This window comes from Ahaetulla prasina, chromosome 1 (genome assembly GCF_028640845.1).
Source record: "Ahaetulla prasina isolate Xishuangbanna chromosome 1, ASM2864084v1, whole genome shotgun sequence".
NCBI lineage: Eukaryota > Metazoa > Chordata > Lepidosauria > Squamata > Colubridae > Ahaetulla > Ahaetulla prasina.
Window position 1 is genome coordinate 117,874,147 of NC_080539.1, and position 16,421 is coordinate 117,890,567.

At 38.8% G+C, this 16,421-nt stretch overlaps 1 protein-coding gene across 1 annotated transcript in view; it reads right to left on the minus strand.

Moving 5' to 3' along the window:
- Positions 1-16,421, minus strand: part of FIG4 (FIG4 phosphoinositide 5-phosphatase) — a 79,630-nt gene that overhangs the window by 21,812 nt on the left and 41,397 nt on the right. Inside the window, exons 11-14 of the mRNA XM_058174100.1 lie at positions 8,489-8,622; positions 6,845-6,961; positions 908-953; positions 42-190 (exon numbers count right to left, since the gene is read on the minus strand). Coding sequence (XP_058030083.1) covers positions 42-190; positions 908-953; positions 6,845-6,961; positions 8,489-8,622 — 446 coding nt within the window. The remainder of the gene's footprint in view (positions 1-41; positions 191-907; positions 954-6,844; positions 6,962-8,488; positions 8,623-16,421) is intronic.

Sequence of the window (16,421 nt, forward strand, 5' to 3'; positions counted from 1 at the left end):
AATGGCTGTATTTACTAAATCTTGCAGAAGGAAAGTCTTACCTAACAGCATCTGTGTCAAACAGAAGATTGGGTTTGTCAATCAATCCCAAGGAATAGAGTTGGTAAGCTAAAGCACACTTTCCAACCATAAATTGGGCTGTATTTGTGCGATCTAAACAGTCCACACAATTGGTTCGAAGAACTCCTGTCTGAAAAATCATTTTCATAAATGCAGAGTCTGTAATTAGCTCAAAATACATCAGTAAATACCCAAGTCTCCTTCAGGATAGGTGGTGGGTTTTTTTACCCTCAATCTACAGAACATAATCTTCAAGGCTATGCATTTGTCTATAGGTGCAGATTTTCCCAAGTGCAGTAATAATGATAGAAATAATAAAATTAATAAAATCAGGTTATAAAGTACGGTAATGAATAAAATAAACAACTGCAAACAATTGGGACACACAGAAAACTTATATAGAGTTTTCATTATTTTGTTTACTGAAATGTATTGCAGCCAATGTAATTCTTTATGAGAAGAACGAGCATCTGTTCAAGGTAAGGGAGGAAAGTTGTGCTTATGGATATGCTGGGCTTTCTTTTTCTGATCCAAGATTAACTATATTGGCTGTAACCAAGTAAGGTTGTTCATAATATTTTTCCAAATTTCCAAATTTCTTAACATTGAGCAAATAATCAAATATTTGTATTATGAGCTTCCTTGTTATGAGATATGCTGTATTTCTTCTTACAGTGTAGCATTTTTAAAATGCTTTTATGACTATAAACTAGAAGCATCACTTTTATGTAAATTCACAATAATTCTCTAAAAGACTGCTTTCCCTAGTGATAAATATAGCTTGCTATCTCAGAATACTGATCTATAGTATTATAATAACAATTTTTAACAAGTTCATTTCATTTACCTGCAAACGGCCACTGGGAACTACATATCCTCCTAGTTCATTCCATCTGTAGTATAGAAATACAAGTGCTTTATAAGATACAGTTTTCTATATATAAAAATCTTGTTCAAATTTTAGAAAAATCTTAAGAACAAATTCTTCTGAAGGAAGTATTTTCCTGGTGCAGCAGAATAATTCTATGCCAACAGAGCAGAGAGAGACAAAATTTGGGGAAATTTTTTGGGAGCCAGGATATTTAAGGGGCCAAGTTATCCCTGAACATATTCAAAATCTGAAAAATTGGACTGTGTGTTAAGGGATAATATGCATCTTTGGAAGACTTTAGACACATATTTTGCTTCTTATTCTTTAATCACCCACAAAATAGGCCAAAAGATTTGCCCCACCTCCTTCACAGGGCTTTCCAGGCTCCCATGTCTATCATATAACGGGCATCAGATTTTCTCTGTAAAAAAATTGATGGTTCATTCACTCAAATGACCCTGTCCCGTTTGTATTGGAGGCCCAATGTACGGTGCTTCCGAGTTGAAAGGATTAGCTGATCACATCACCATTGACCAAAGGACATCCTTTCATGTCCCTGTCGAGGAGCTGGAGTGAGTAATGGGAACTCACTCCATCATGCAATAGCACTCGGGTCTGGAACGTGGCTTGCTAACCTAGCATCTTTAACCACATGAACCACTGTACTCCTACTCATGATATGGTCTTGTGAATTGTTGACATTTTGGGGGACTGGTATTTTACTGCATGCAAATAGATATCCAGGGAAATGTTTAAAGGCTAAAGAAATTAATGTGAGTTAATTATATGTCAAAACTCTGATATCTAACTTTGAAGAATTATGGTAGTACTGTGTGGGATAGGATGGGGAGGTGAAAGGAGTTGGTAAAAAGAACAATTTTGAGAAATTGGAAATGTGACATTATTTCCAATATTGAATAGTGAATAGAATTTTATTGGCCAAGTGTGATTGGACACACAAGGAATTTGTCTTGGTGCATATGCTCTCAGTGTACATAAAAGAAAAGATACGTTCATCGAGGTACAACATTTACAACACAATTGATGATCAATATATCAATATAAATCATAAGGATTGCCAGCAACAAGTTATAGTCATACAGTCATAAGTGGAAAGAGATTGGTGAGGGGAACTATGAAACGATTAATAGTAGTGCAGATTCAGTAAATAGTCTGACAGTGTTGAGGGAATTATTTGTTTAGCAGAGTGATGGCCTTCGGGAAAAAACTGTTCTTGTGTCTAGTTGTTCTGGTGTGCAGTGCTCTATAGCGTCGTTTTGATATTAAGGAGTGGCTTTTGGAAATAAGGAATTTATCAGTCTTGAAAAAGGCATTATTTTCTATTAATCAAAGGCTAACATAATACATTCTTTGTTGGCATAGATTTTATATTTTACAATATTATTTTGTACTTAATTATTGTATTACCGTATATACTCGAATATAAGCCGATCCGAGTATAAGCCGAGGTCCCCAATTTTACCCCAAAAACTGGGGTAAACTGGGGACTCGAGTATAAGCCGAGGGTGGGAAATGAGGCACCTACCGGTTGGGGAAAGCCTCCCTCCCTCAGCTGAGAAGGCTGGCGGCTCCCCCGCCCCGCCCTCTCACTGCACCGGCAGGGCTTCCGTCCGGTAAAATGTGAAAAAAAGAAGAAAAAAAAACTCGAGTATAAGCCGTATATACTCGAGTATAAGCCGAGGGGCTTAAAAAAAAAAAAACCTAGAGTATAAGCCGTATAGACCCGAGTATAAGCCGAGGGGACGTTTTTCAGCACAAAAAACGTGCTGAAAAACTCGGCTTATACTCGAGTATATACGGTATATTATATTTTTGTGAACCAGTAAGTTAGTTTGATGTATAAAGTAGAATTCCTTTCTTTCTTTTTTATTTACTTTCTTTTGTTAAAATTCATTTTTCATTTTTGGATGTTTTTGCTTTAATTTTATTATTGCTGAATATCTTAAAGTTTACTTCCTTATTCAATCCAGCAACAATGTTATGATTTATTTAGCATTCCTTTCCTTAAACTGCAGACATTCTTTTCTGGCCTAGTAGACTATGCTAGATTCTAACTTTCAAAATATATGAAGGTTCATGAATATTCTACAATTCTATTTAAAATACTGGGCTGCTGGAAAACCAACAATTATTAGCTAATACGTTGCACAACAAAGAAAATATAAAAACCATTAAAAATAAAGACTGATTCAATATAAACAATGATTGGGCACAGAGTGTGGAAGCATTCTTTATAACCACACATCATCCATAATCCCAGTACAAGAGGATAGTCTTCAACTCATTCTGAAATGATATGGGCAGGGGTACTAATTTGAATGGTATCCCGTAGGATTGGGGCAACCTCACACAGAAAAATCCTTTCCATGACCTTGTCCTACCCTTGAACTCTTGGAAAAGGAATTACAGGCATATCCTTTCATGTAGAACATAAAGGATGGGAATTTTGAAAGACTGATTCTATTATTAAAAAAATATTTTTCTGCCACTCCAAGAGCTGAGACGTCTTATCACGCTTCCATCTAGGGAAAACACTTTCTGCATAGTTACTGGGAAATGGCATTAACATATAGATGATGCTGTTAGTTTTGCAAGGAATAGAAAGCTCAGACCTTAAGATAAATTGTTCCCAAGAGCATCTTGTAATACATCCCTTAATAAATGAAGTAACTGTTAATATTAAATATTATTCTTTAATATTAATGACTTACTGACTGTTGAATAATGCATGAAGATATATTAACTGTATTAAGGAATTCTATGCAATCGATCAATAACTGTGTAACATTTCCAAATTAATTCATGAATTGTAATAAAGAATCCATAGTCCTTTTGATAAATTTGATAAAATAAATTAAAGATTTTATTTTGTTTTAAAGATTCCAACAATGTCTGCTGCATATATAATGAACAATGTATACTACTCTAAACCAATTAAAAAAAGAGATGACCAAAAGCATACTATTATTCAGGTCCATAACACTGTATTCTATCGGTAAGACATACTGTATAATAGTACCTTCTCCAGTGGTGTCATCTAGATGTGTTTGGATTTCAACTTTTCTAATTGCTATTCAAGTAGAAAAAAGGCATATATTCTCTTACTACTTTTGTCTGTCTTGTCCCCATTATTTTTCTAAAGTCGACCAGTTCAGAGTTACATATGTTTGGTTAAATGAATAGGTTTCTATCAATTAAAAATGGGGCAAGAAAGCATTTCATATAAAAACTTGCATTAAAGTTTGGCTCTAAGATTGATTCTGGAATGAGATTGCTATGGAGATCTGACTGACCACCATCCTGCTGGTGTTTCAATGGGCCTTGAAAACCTGCTTCTCCACCCAGGCCTTTGATGAGAGTGACTGAAACTCTCTTTGGACTGTATGGATTTGTTTCTGTATGGATTTGTCTCTTTCACATCTGATTTCTTTCTGTCACATTTGACAACTTTTTGTCTATCACTGCATTTTTTCTTGTTTTTAACATTTTAGCTATTCTCCAAAGCACGTAAGGGCAGAACAAAAAGCAATAGATGGAAACTAATCAAGGAGAGAAGCAACTTAAAACTAAGAAGAAATTTCCTGACAGTTAGAACAATTAATCAGTTGCCTCCAGAAGTTGTGAATGCTGCAATTTGGAAGTTTATAAGAGACTGGACAACCATTTGTCTGAAATGTTATAGGTTTTCCTGCCTGAGTAGGCGCTTGGGCCAAAAGACCTCCAAAGTCCCTTCCAACTCTACATTCCATTCTATTCTATTCTATTCATTTGTAACTACCCAGGGTCATTTGAAGTTAGACAGCATATAAATTTAAATAATAATAATACCATCATTGTCATTGCACTGATTCCTCTGTCAACAATACTGACCAAATCAGGCCAAACATCAAAAACATCTGCCAGACTATGCCACCTGCCTTACATGGACTATCTGAAGCTGTATGGAAAAACATCATCTGAAATAGAATCACTCAACGTTGTTCATGTAAACAGCCAAGATATTGCCATGAAGTTTGGACTGGACAAATGTGCCACCTTCACTATCAACAGAGGAAAACCAGTGTAAACTTGAAGGAATCAAGATCCCCTCTAACACATAACATCAAGAGTCTGGATGAAGAAGATCACTATATATATTTAGACATTCTTCAGCCTGAAAACAAGAATAAAACTGAAGTCAAGAATAAGGTCAAGAGTGGAACACATACATCACCAGAGTGAAAAAGATCTCAAAGTCCAAATTCTCTGGAGGAAATACCATCAAGGTAATTAACGAGGCAATCCCAGTCATTAGATACACAGCTGAAATAGTGAACTCGACTCAAGTAGAATCATGCCCATCATCCATCCAGTGATGTTGGCAGACTCTACTTCCTAAGGAAAATCAGTGGGTGAGGAATGTTGCAAGTATACCAGATGGCTGAAGAAGTAAAAAGGGCATTAGAAGAAGATCTGAAGATGCACTGAAGCTAATACACCATAAAGACTTACTAAATACTGGAGTGTGGTGAAATGTAATCCAAAGTGCCAGGAGGGAGGCAGTACATTCTAGAGAAGCAAAATAAGTTTATGTGGGGGAAAAGAGTTAAGACGGCTCCTTCCTAATTCTCAGAGTGTATGTTTAAAGATGCAGAAGGTCTGCTTTAGGCTGGCAAGATTTCTATCTATAGGTGAGGAACAATAAAGGAAACTGCTCAGAAGAATCTCAATATATCTTTCTTAGTTTTTGGAGCTGGAAATTGAGAGACCAAACTGGCTTACAAGAAAGATAAAATAAAGAATAGAAAAAAGACATGGCAAATCAAAGTATTACATGCCACTGTGTTTTTAAAAAAAATAGCAGGCAAAGCAGATAACAACAGAATTGGCAATGGCTAAGGGCAAGAAAATTGAAGAAAGACAGAGGGGCTAATTCTGACTGCACAAGAACAAATGCATACAAAGCCAGAATTGAGAAGACAGCAACAGACAGTAAAGAAAGACAGACAGACAGAAAGTAAACTTTCTGTAAGGAAGTTAAAGAAACAGTGCACTACCTAGTTAGCTGCTGCAAGATTACAAAGACTGACTGCAAACAACGGCATAACAAAGTAGCAACAATGCTGCATTGGAATATCTGCAAGAAATACCGTTTGCCTGCAAGCAAGAACTGGGGGGGAGCAATTTAATAAAAAAAGTAATAAAAATGAAGAAGCTAAAGTGCTCTTCAGAATTCAAACAGATAAGCACCTACTGCCTAACACTCTAGACTTAACAATTGTTGATAAGAAAGACAAACAAGTTTGGATAGCGGATGTTGCAATATCTGGTGTCAGCAGAATAGAAGAGAAGCAACTTGCAAAAAATACAAAGTTCTGCAAACAGAAGTAGAATGGCTAAGGCAAAAGAAAGCAAAAACAGTACAAATAGTAATAGGCAGATGCAATCCCAAAACATCATTTAAACATCATTGGCATTGACAAAATCAGTCAATTGCAAACAGAAGTTTTACTTGAAACAGCTTACATCCTGGGACAATACCTTTAACATCATCAAACGACAATACCGGCCTATCCCAGGTCTTTGGGAAAGATTCAATAGGTGGATAAAAATGACAAATTGCACCATAATAATAATAATTTCAACTATGCATCAATGTATTGATATGTCTTATTTTTTATGTCAGGTTATACACTATTTTGAGATTTACTCACTATTGCATTCAACACTGGAATATGATGAATAAAGTTACTAGTCATCTCTAATTGGTATGAAAACACATGAACCATAATTTTGTACTTGAGGCACGTCTTGATATTAATGTACTACTAGTGTACTAAACAATACAGATTTTTAGAAATGTATTTAAAGAGCAATTACAAATGATATCTAGCACTCTGTCCTAATACATACTTTTCATCTGGTCGCAAAACATTGCAGAAGGAATCAGGTCGATTTACAAAGAAGCCAGTTTTCTTCACTACATTTTCAGCAATCACGTTCAATCGATCAAGGACATTACACAGTTTGCTAAGTGGGAATAAAAATAAAAAGTACATTTTTTTTCCTTTTGTTGAAAATATCTTTTGTGAATCAAAAGTAAAGAACTTTCAAAATGCAAGAATAACTTTGTTTTCCTTTTTCTGATTTAAAGGTAAATACAGATGTCCACTTACAGTCCTATCATACAGGAAACGAAAGATGGTAAAATTAAATGTCACATACTGGTCTGGAAAAAGTCATAAGAGATTAAAAACCACCAGGATCCCTCTAAATAAAACTGACGTGGTTTTATAGATTTCTATGTTTGGATCCTAAGCTCATAAGTTTTTTAAAGGCCTTTAAACTGCTTCTTTTTTCAGATCCTTTATAAAGCACTGAACAGGTAAACAATTCAATGTAGTTATCAACACAGTGTGCATCCACTGTAAAAAAGACCAATAGCATATTACCATTAATAAGAAACAGTATTAAAAATAGAGGTGCCAATATCACAATGTCCTTATATAAATCAATGATGTGATTGCATCTGGAACACTGTGCAATTCCAGATACAGTGGAGCTAGATAAGATACACAGGAGGGCAACTAAGATGATCGAAGGGCTGGAGCAGCTTTTCTATGAGCAAAGATTTTGACATTTGGGCCTTTAATGAGACGAATGAGAGGGGACACAATTGAGAAGTATAAAATTGTGCCTGGTGTGGATAAAATGGATAAAGACAAGCTATTTTTTCCTTCCCAAAATACTGGAACTTCATCCAATGAAACTGAATCCTGAAAAAGCACAGACGAATTAAATAGCTTTTTTACGCAATGCGTAAGTCAGCTTTGGAATTTGCTACCACAAGATGTGATATGGACTAATAGCTTGGCTACTATTTCAAAAAAGGCTAGGCTCAACTGATGCAAGTTCTGGGGATCAACAGCTATTGATGGCAATGTGATTGTATCTGAAAGATATCTGCTGGGACACTAGTAGGTTTCCATATGCCATTGGCCATGGTAAGAAGAAACTGCTGGTCTAAACAGGCCAGGGGTTAGATTAGCTGTGCACTGCTGGTGTTCTTTTGTTAGGTTCCAAAGCTGGAAAAACTTTTTTTTCCAGTTGCACTGACCAACATCTCTTAAATTATGGTAGGACAGTATTAATGAATCAGCTTAATGAGGTGATCCAAACAGGAAACGGGCTAATTCTATTTTACTGTAAAGTTAATAACAGAATCTTGCAAGTCTAAAAGTATATTTCTGCCTGTTGCCTTTACAGTCCAAGAAACTAGGGAAGGTCCCTTCTGAGAGATTTACCACATTCACATTTGTTTAGTGGCTAAACTGCCTCTTGTCTGTCTGTTCCCTTGGCTGTGGCTTTTCCCCTTGTCTTCCAAGATTTTTCCTTATATCATTATATGAAATTAGACAACAATAGTTATTTTTATTAATATAGTGTACTACAGTTAGTATAAGTACATACTAAATGTATGCTAAAAACAAGAGCTGCATATGTGAGTAAGCTATATTTGCTCATAAGCTCTATAAACATCCTCACAACGTCACGTACCTCTTTGTGTATTTGGCCATATCCCAAGGAATGTATACAATAGCATGTTCAGGAGGTAAAAACTGATTGAGGTAAGTTACAGCAGCAACAAGCTCTTCGCTTAGTATCCTTTCATGTTTTCTTTTTTCACGTTCCTTTAAAAAAAAGCATTAACTGAAATGGCATATATACTGTACATTAAATAAGTTAAGTTCTAGGGGAGGAAAAAAAATTGTACTAAAGCAAACTGTATATATTAGTAAATACAATGAAGCACTGAAAGATACAAGCAGTTTTTGCATTTTCAAAATGTGGCCAATCTTTAGTCAGGGCACTCTTTCAGAAATCTAAACTAACGACAAACCTAACTAACGACAAACCTAACTAACAACTTTAAAAAGCGAGCCTTTGGAGCTTTTTAAACATGCATCAGATACATTTGCCCTAACAGGGTACACACCATATGTTACACCAAATAACAACATACTCAGTGGGAGCACAGCAGTTCTATTATACTATGAAGTTTTTTCTCCCCAGTAATTGCCTTTTGTTTCTGTTTTTGTATTGTACTAGATAATCCGAGACCCCCATATGGTAGTATTAGAGATATTTCCTTTCCTAATTGGAAACACAGAATGACCAAGAGCTAAAAAACAATGGGAGCAGTAGCAACATCTGACTTTCTGATGACTTGGCCGCAGCTGACCACACTCTGACAGTCAATAGTGCAGGGGTCCCTAACCCCTGGGCCGTGGCCTACTACCAGGCCATGGCCTATTCGGGACCAGAACATGTGACAGGTGGGCCAGCACATACAGAGCTGTGCTACATGATTGGGCCCACCACTTCCACAGTTCAGTTCCCTGACCTCCAGTAGTCTAGGGAAGGACTGGTCTATTGAATCTCTGGGTGGCGGCATGGCAGTGTAATATCATTGAAGTAGTCACAAATTTGCTAAATTACAATCCCATGGGAACCATAGGTGTCAGATTTTGGATGCCTACTATAAGTTAGCCCATTTGCAGTAACGTGGTTCAAGAAAGTGATGCCCGAAGCTACACAAAGATACGTTCGATTGAATGTTGTAAAATACTTAACGATAAAGCAATCTAACAGTCTACCTTTCATTGGGTCCGTTTGAACAAAGGTTAAATAGCCATTTGTCTAGGATGCTTTAATTTGGATTCCTGCATTGCACTTGGATGACGAACTCAAAAGTTTAAATGAACCTTCTATGATTCATTAAAACACATTGCCATGTGGCAATGGTGCTGAATAGAAAAAGCATCCTCATATAAATTGACCAAAGTCCATTTATCTCTTTAAAACAACATTTATAACAAACTATTCTTTAGTTCTATACCATAAACGCAAACTCAAAAATATTTATAACCAATTAATATAAAATAACCTAACTGAATTATATTATAAACTTTAGCTATCATTAATCATAAAACATGGAAAAAGGTTTTGCCAAGAATATTTTATTACCAGATTTTTAAAACATATTTATATTTATACTAGCTGAATACCCGTGCTCCGCTACGAAACTATGTGATGGGGCTTGATAAATCGACTTACAGCTTGAAAATTAATGAAAAGTTACGATCGGCCTCTCCTCTCCCCTTCTCTCCCTCAGCCTTGCCCCACAGAAGCCTCCTCTATCCTCTCCTCTTCTCTCCCTCAGCCTTGCTCCACAGAAGCCTCCCCTATCCTATCCCCTGCTTGCTGCGGTGAAAGTAAAACTGAAACTGAAACTCCTCTCCTCTGCGTGGGTTTTGCATTTGGAACAATTTCTTTCCAGGTGGGGAGGGGGAGTAGAACTCCTTAGCATCAGAGCATGTTAATCATAATATAGGAAATACTAATGCTCTGATGGTCATTTTGAAAAATCCTTTCTTAGTGAGCACCTAGTAGCCAAGAGGAACATATGTGGCAAAATTTCAAGTTTGTAGGCTTTATGGTTCTGGAGATTTTGTGATGATGCATGAATGGTATTTTGCTTTTATATATATAATTTGTCCCATAAAAATGTTCTAGATACCAACACCTGAAGCTCATGTTGCTCTAATCCTGAAGTTTCATAATAGTGTTAAACTTTCTTATGAAAATGATAAATATGCAAATAACAGAAAAAGCTCTTTAATAATAATAATAATAATAATAATGTTTTAATTTGTATACCACCCTTCTCCCGAAGGACTCAGAGCGGTGAACAGGCAAATAAAATACAAACAAACATACTCAATAATTAAAACAACCCTTAAAAAACTGATTCAAATATGCCAGAAAATTTAAAATGACATTACACCCCATAAAATTACAAAATTTAAAACCCATCAACAATTCAATTAAAATTTAAAATTAAAATCAGGCCAGTCCAGCCATATGAAATAAACAGGTTTTAAGTTCGCGGCGAAAGGTCCTAAGGTCAGGTAGTTGTCGAAGCCTGAGGGGAAGTTCGTTCCACAGGGTAGGAGCCCCCACAGAGAAGGCCCTCCCCCTGGGGGCCGCCAGTCGACACTGTTTGGCTGACGGCACCCTGAGGAGTCCCTCTCTGTGGGAACGCACCGGACGCTGGGAGATAGAGGCCGGCAGTAGACGGTCCCGTAGGTAGCCCGGTCCTAAGCCATGGAGCGCTTTAAAGGTGGTAACCAATACCTTGAAGCGCACCCGGAAAACAACAGGTAGCCAGTGCAGTCTGCGCAGGATAGGTGTTACGTGGGAGCTCCGAACTGCTCCCTCAATAACCTGCGCAGCCGCATTCTGGACTAGCTGAAGTCTCCGGGTGCTCTTCAAGGGGTCCAGGCGAGAGGTAACGAGAGCATGAGTGACCGTGCATAGGGCATCCCAATCCAGGAAGGGGCGCAACTGGCGGATCAGGTGAACCTGATAAAAAGCTCTCCTGGAGACAGTCGCCAAATGATCTTCAAAGGACAACCGACTATCCAGGAGCACGCCCAAGTTGCGTACTTTCTCCATCGGGGCCAATGACTCGCCCCCGACAGACAGCCGCATCTGCAGCTGACTGTACCAAGGTGCCAGCATCCACAGCCACTCCGTCTTGGAGGGATTAAGTTTGAGCCTGTTCCTCCCCATCCAGACCCGTACGGCTTCCAGACATCGGGACAGCACTTCGACAGCTTCGCTGGGGTGGCCCGGGGTGGAAAAGTACAGCTGAGTGTCATCAGCGTACAGTTGGTATCTCACCCCAAAGCCACTGATGATCTCACCCAGCGGCTTCATATAGATGTTGAACAGGAGGGGTGAGAGAATCAATCCCTGCGGCACCCCACACATGAGGCACCTCGGAGTCGATCTCTGCCCCCCTGTCAACACCGTCTGCGTCCGTTCAGAGAGGTAGGAGGAGAACCACCGATAAACGGTGCCTCCCACCCCCAACCCCTCCAACCGGCGCAGCAGGATACCATGGTCGATGGTATCAAAAGCCGCTGAGAGATCTAATAGGACCAGGGCAGAGGAGTAACCCTTATCCCTGGCCCTCCAGAGATCATCCACCAGCGCAACCAAAGCTGTCTCCGTACTGTATCCGGGCCGGAAGCCGGACTGGAACGGGTCTAGATAGACAGCTTCATCCAGGTACTGGGGTAGCTGACATGCCACCGCACTCTCTACAACCTTCGCCATGAAGCGAAGATTGGAGACTGGCCGGTAATTCCCTAAAACAGCTGGATCCAGGGAAGGCTTCTTGAGGAGAGGTCTCACCACCGCCTCTTTCAAGGCAGCGGGAAAGACCCCCTCCCGCAAAGAAGCATTTGTAATCCCCCGGAGCCAGCCTCGTGTCACCTCCTGAGTAGCCAGTACTAACCAGGAGGGGCACGGATCCAGTAAACATGTAGTGGCATTCAACCTTCCCAGCAACCTGTCCATGTCCTCGGGAGTCACAGGGTCAAAGTTATCCCAAACCACCTCAACAAGACGTGTCTCGGAACTCTCACCTGGATCTACCCAATTTTGATCCAATCCGTCCCAAAGCTGAACGATTTTATCGTATAGATAACCATTAAACTCCTCGGCACGCCCTTGTAGGGGGTCCTCCCGCCCCTCCTGTTGAAGGAGAGAGCGGGTCACCCGAAACAGGGCAGCCGGACGCAATGAGGGAGGAAACGTAGGAATGTTTCGTATCCCTCAATGCCACTAGGTAGGTCCTGCTATAGGACCTAACTAGTGTCCGGTCAGCCTCAGAACGGCTGGATCTCCAGACACTCTCTAGGCGTCTTCTCCGGCTGTTTCCTATTTCCATATTATACTAAATACCAAATCATTGTTTAACAACCATTTATCCTAAATGACGTGTCTAAGTAAAACTACATAGGCTGTATATCTGATTAGGCAAATGATTCAAGGTTGGCTCAGATGTCTAGGATAATATCCTTTTCTCCCCACATATAAATGACAGGAAAGTGTTAATGGGGTGTTTTAGTACTGAGCATCTTCAGAGAAGTGCATTTTCAGCCATATTCCAGAAGCCCTGTGAATAACAGCATGCAATGATTCACCTGGCAGAGTCACGTGAGCTTAGATACACATGACAGCTCTAATTAAATCTAAAAATTTAACAGCCAACAACGTTTTGTTACTAGCTGTGCCTAATATTTGTTTACAACAGTCTCCAGCTCAGCTTCTGAAAACTGTTATCTCCAATTGGGTGGGGGAGTGGGGAATCCATTTACATTTTAGCTGATTGATTTACAAAGTCTCTGTTGCACATTTTCAGAAACACAGAGATACATTCAGAGGTTGACAATGTGGAACAGGAATCAAGTGCCTTCAAAATACTAAAAAGGACTAGGGTCGGATCTGCCCTTTATCCTTTCCTCATCACTATTATGGGCCATCTATAATATTTTGAGTGACGAAATGGATAAATCTCCACCCACTACAAATGCACCCCTATATTTTACATTTTAAAGTTATGTTTTCTGTCCTAAGCTGTCCAAAGTCTTTCCAGGAGATTCACTTGCTAGACATATCCAGCTATTTTGGTATGGTGCCTGGTACCATGACTCTTCTTGTGGTTGGTTACTGCCCTATATTTCATCCTATATTTCGCCCAAGAGAGTGGGTTTAAGGTAATTGCACTGCATGGCAGGAAATAAAGGCATAAGAATTTAAAGCTTGATTTCATAACAATAGAACCTATATCCGAGACACAGTTGCAGTTGTCTGGATTGTTTTGTAATAACTTTATTAATTTTTCTATAATAAAGTAGTTCTTGTATCCTTGAATGCTTGTTGTTCTGTTCATTGACAGAACAAGATTAAGTAAGTGATATGGCAACCGGGCCTCTGTGGCTCAGACTGCTAATGCAGTCTGTTATTAACAGCAGCTGCCTGCAATTACTGCAGGTTCTAGTCCCACCAGGCCCAAGGTTGACTCAGCCGTCCATCCTTTATAAGGTAGGTAAAATGAGCGCCCAGATTGTTGGGGGCAATAAGATGACTTTGTATATAAATATACAAATAAAATGAAGACTATTGCTAACATAGTGTAAGCCGCCCTGAGTCTTCGGAGAAGGGCGGGATATAAATGCAAATTAAAAAAAAAAACATTGCAAGGCCAGTCAGGATATGGCAAATGGAACCATTGAAAAAGGCCCCATGCATGGATATCCTTTGCTGCTTTCCACAGTCTGTTTGTGCCTCTGTTCATATCTTCCAATGAACCAGATATTCCAGCCTGGCCCTCCAGTCTCAAGAACCCAAGAGTTTTCACTACAAATTCATCCTCCCTATAATTGAGACTGGGAAGTCTGGATAGAGTGTAAGGGGGAAAGAATACATTCAAAGATCAGGAAGCAATGAAAGGGTGAACAACAACGGGTTTGATTTGTGCTAATCCAGGGAACAGGCCAATAAATTTGGAATCTGGTTTCTTGGAAAAGCATCTGTAAGGTAAGAACTAAGCAGAAAGCCCTAATAGCAATGAGAACTGTTCTTGATTGTGATGATCAGCAGTACATTTCTTTGAAGTTTTTTGGGGGGGAAATCCAGCTGATTGCCTGAAATTCCTATAGAAAATGTAAGGTATCAGATACAAAACAGGATAAGGCACAAGATGCTGACATGTATGGTTGGTAACTAAATAAGGTCTGAATGGCTACATGTCAGCATGTTGTCATTTGTGAACTTCCCCATCTGCAATACACCAAGCCACTCATCTTGCTGGTAATTTACATAGAAATGAAGCAAGTACTTTAAGGTAACATGAATCCAATCTGTACTATTGCCAGATTTGGGGTAGAATGTGGTACAAGGAGTTTAAAGTTTTTCTTTAGAAATTGTTTTTCCACCTGCCTCTTGGTTTAGTGACAGACTCATCTAGTTTCAGGCTGTTTTTTTCTGAGTGTGTTAGAATTAGTCTGCACAACTTAACACTGCAACATATAAAGGCTGCTGTGTCAAAAAAAAACACCTCTCAAATTTATATGTGATAAACTATGAATCAAAGAACCTTTTTGCCAAAGAGAATACTTAAAAATTAAAAGCTTTACAGATCTTTGATCCTGGCACACAACCGCCAAAGTTATGACAAGACACTTTGTATCAGATAGAATTAAATGGTTTGCCAACTGACAGCTCTTTTATTCTATATTTTACAGAACAACCAAAAGTTGTTACTCAGACAGATAATCCAGTCCCCACACAGCCCATTTTCAGCTGGCAGAGTGCTGCAGGAGGACTGGATTGGACTGGATTACAATTATGTGGCCTCAAGTAAGTGTCTGATCTGGATAGAAAACAAGCAACATCCTACATTAACACTACAGTTTAATGCCAGATTTTACACTGTAGGTCCATTTAATCTACAATCAACAGTCTATAATTGACAGCCATTTCTATTTACTATTCTGGAAATTTATCTCTGCTGTTAGAACTTGTATTATCAAGTTATTTATGCTATTGTATTTTTATTTTTAGTTGAACAATAAAAATACAATAGCATAAACAGCTTTTCTGCCTGGAAAAGCAATTTACTATTAAACAATGGGGTATAAATTTAGAAATAAAAAGTTTAGTGGCATATGAAGAATAAGTAATAAATATTTGCCAGTAATATCTAGTAGAAGGGATAGGAAAATGGTTACAGTAAAGAACTGTGGAAAGAAAGAAGAGAAGGGGGAAAAATGCATCTTGTGCCTGCGTCAAACGGCCACCATTGCCACACCCACCCCAGCCACTCCCACCATGACGACGTCCACCCCTGGCCACCACCAGCCTAGCCCTCTGAGGTCAAACACAACCCTGATGCGGCCCTCAATGAAATCGAGTTTGACATCCCTGCCTTAAAGATACAATATAAATCGATTAAGTATGCAAACAATTACAATGGCAGCTTGTTGAGCAAACCTGAGCAAAAGCAGAACCATGGTTTATATATCTTCAACCCACTACATTTTTAAAAAAAAGACCCCCCAAAAGGCAGAAACTGTACAAATGATACTGCATGATAGTGGAATGGTTTTAATAAACCCATCTGACTATCATTATTTATCCCTCTCTAGGTTAGCATACTAGCTATACTATCTTTGAGATATGGTCAGGGAATATAAACCATTTGGTTTACTGATCCACATGTTCCTAACTGATTCCTCCCTCTGTTCTGTAACTCAGGGTCAATTCTGCTTGCTATGAATGTTTCCTTATAAAAGCACTTTAAGCAATTCATATGAATTAGGGGGAGAGGAACTCATGGAGTTGGTAGTGAATTAGGGATAGAGCAGCTCACGTGTATGCTGTATGTTATCTTACAGATAGTTCTCAACTTACAACAGTTCATCTAGTGACCGTTCAAAGTTACAACGGCACTGAAAAAAAGTGACTTATGACTGTTTTTCACACTTACAATCATTGCAGCATCCCCATGGTCATGTGATTAAAATTTGGACGCTTGGCGACGGACTCATATTTATGACATTCGCAGTGTCCTGGG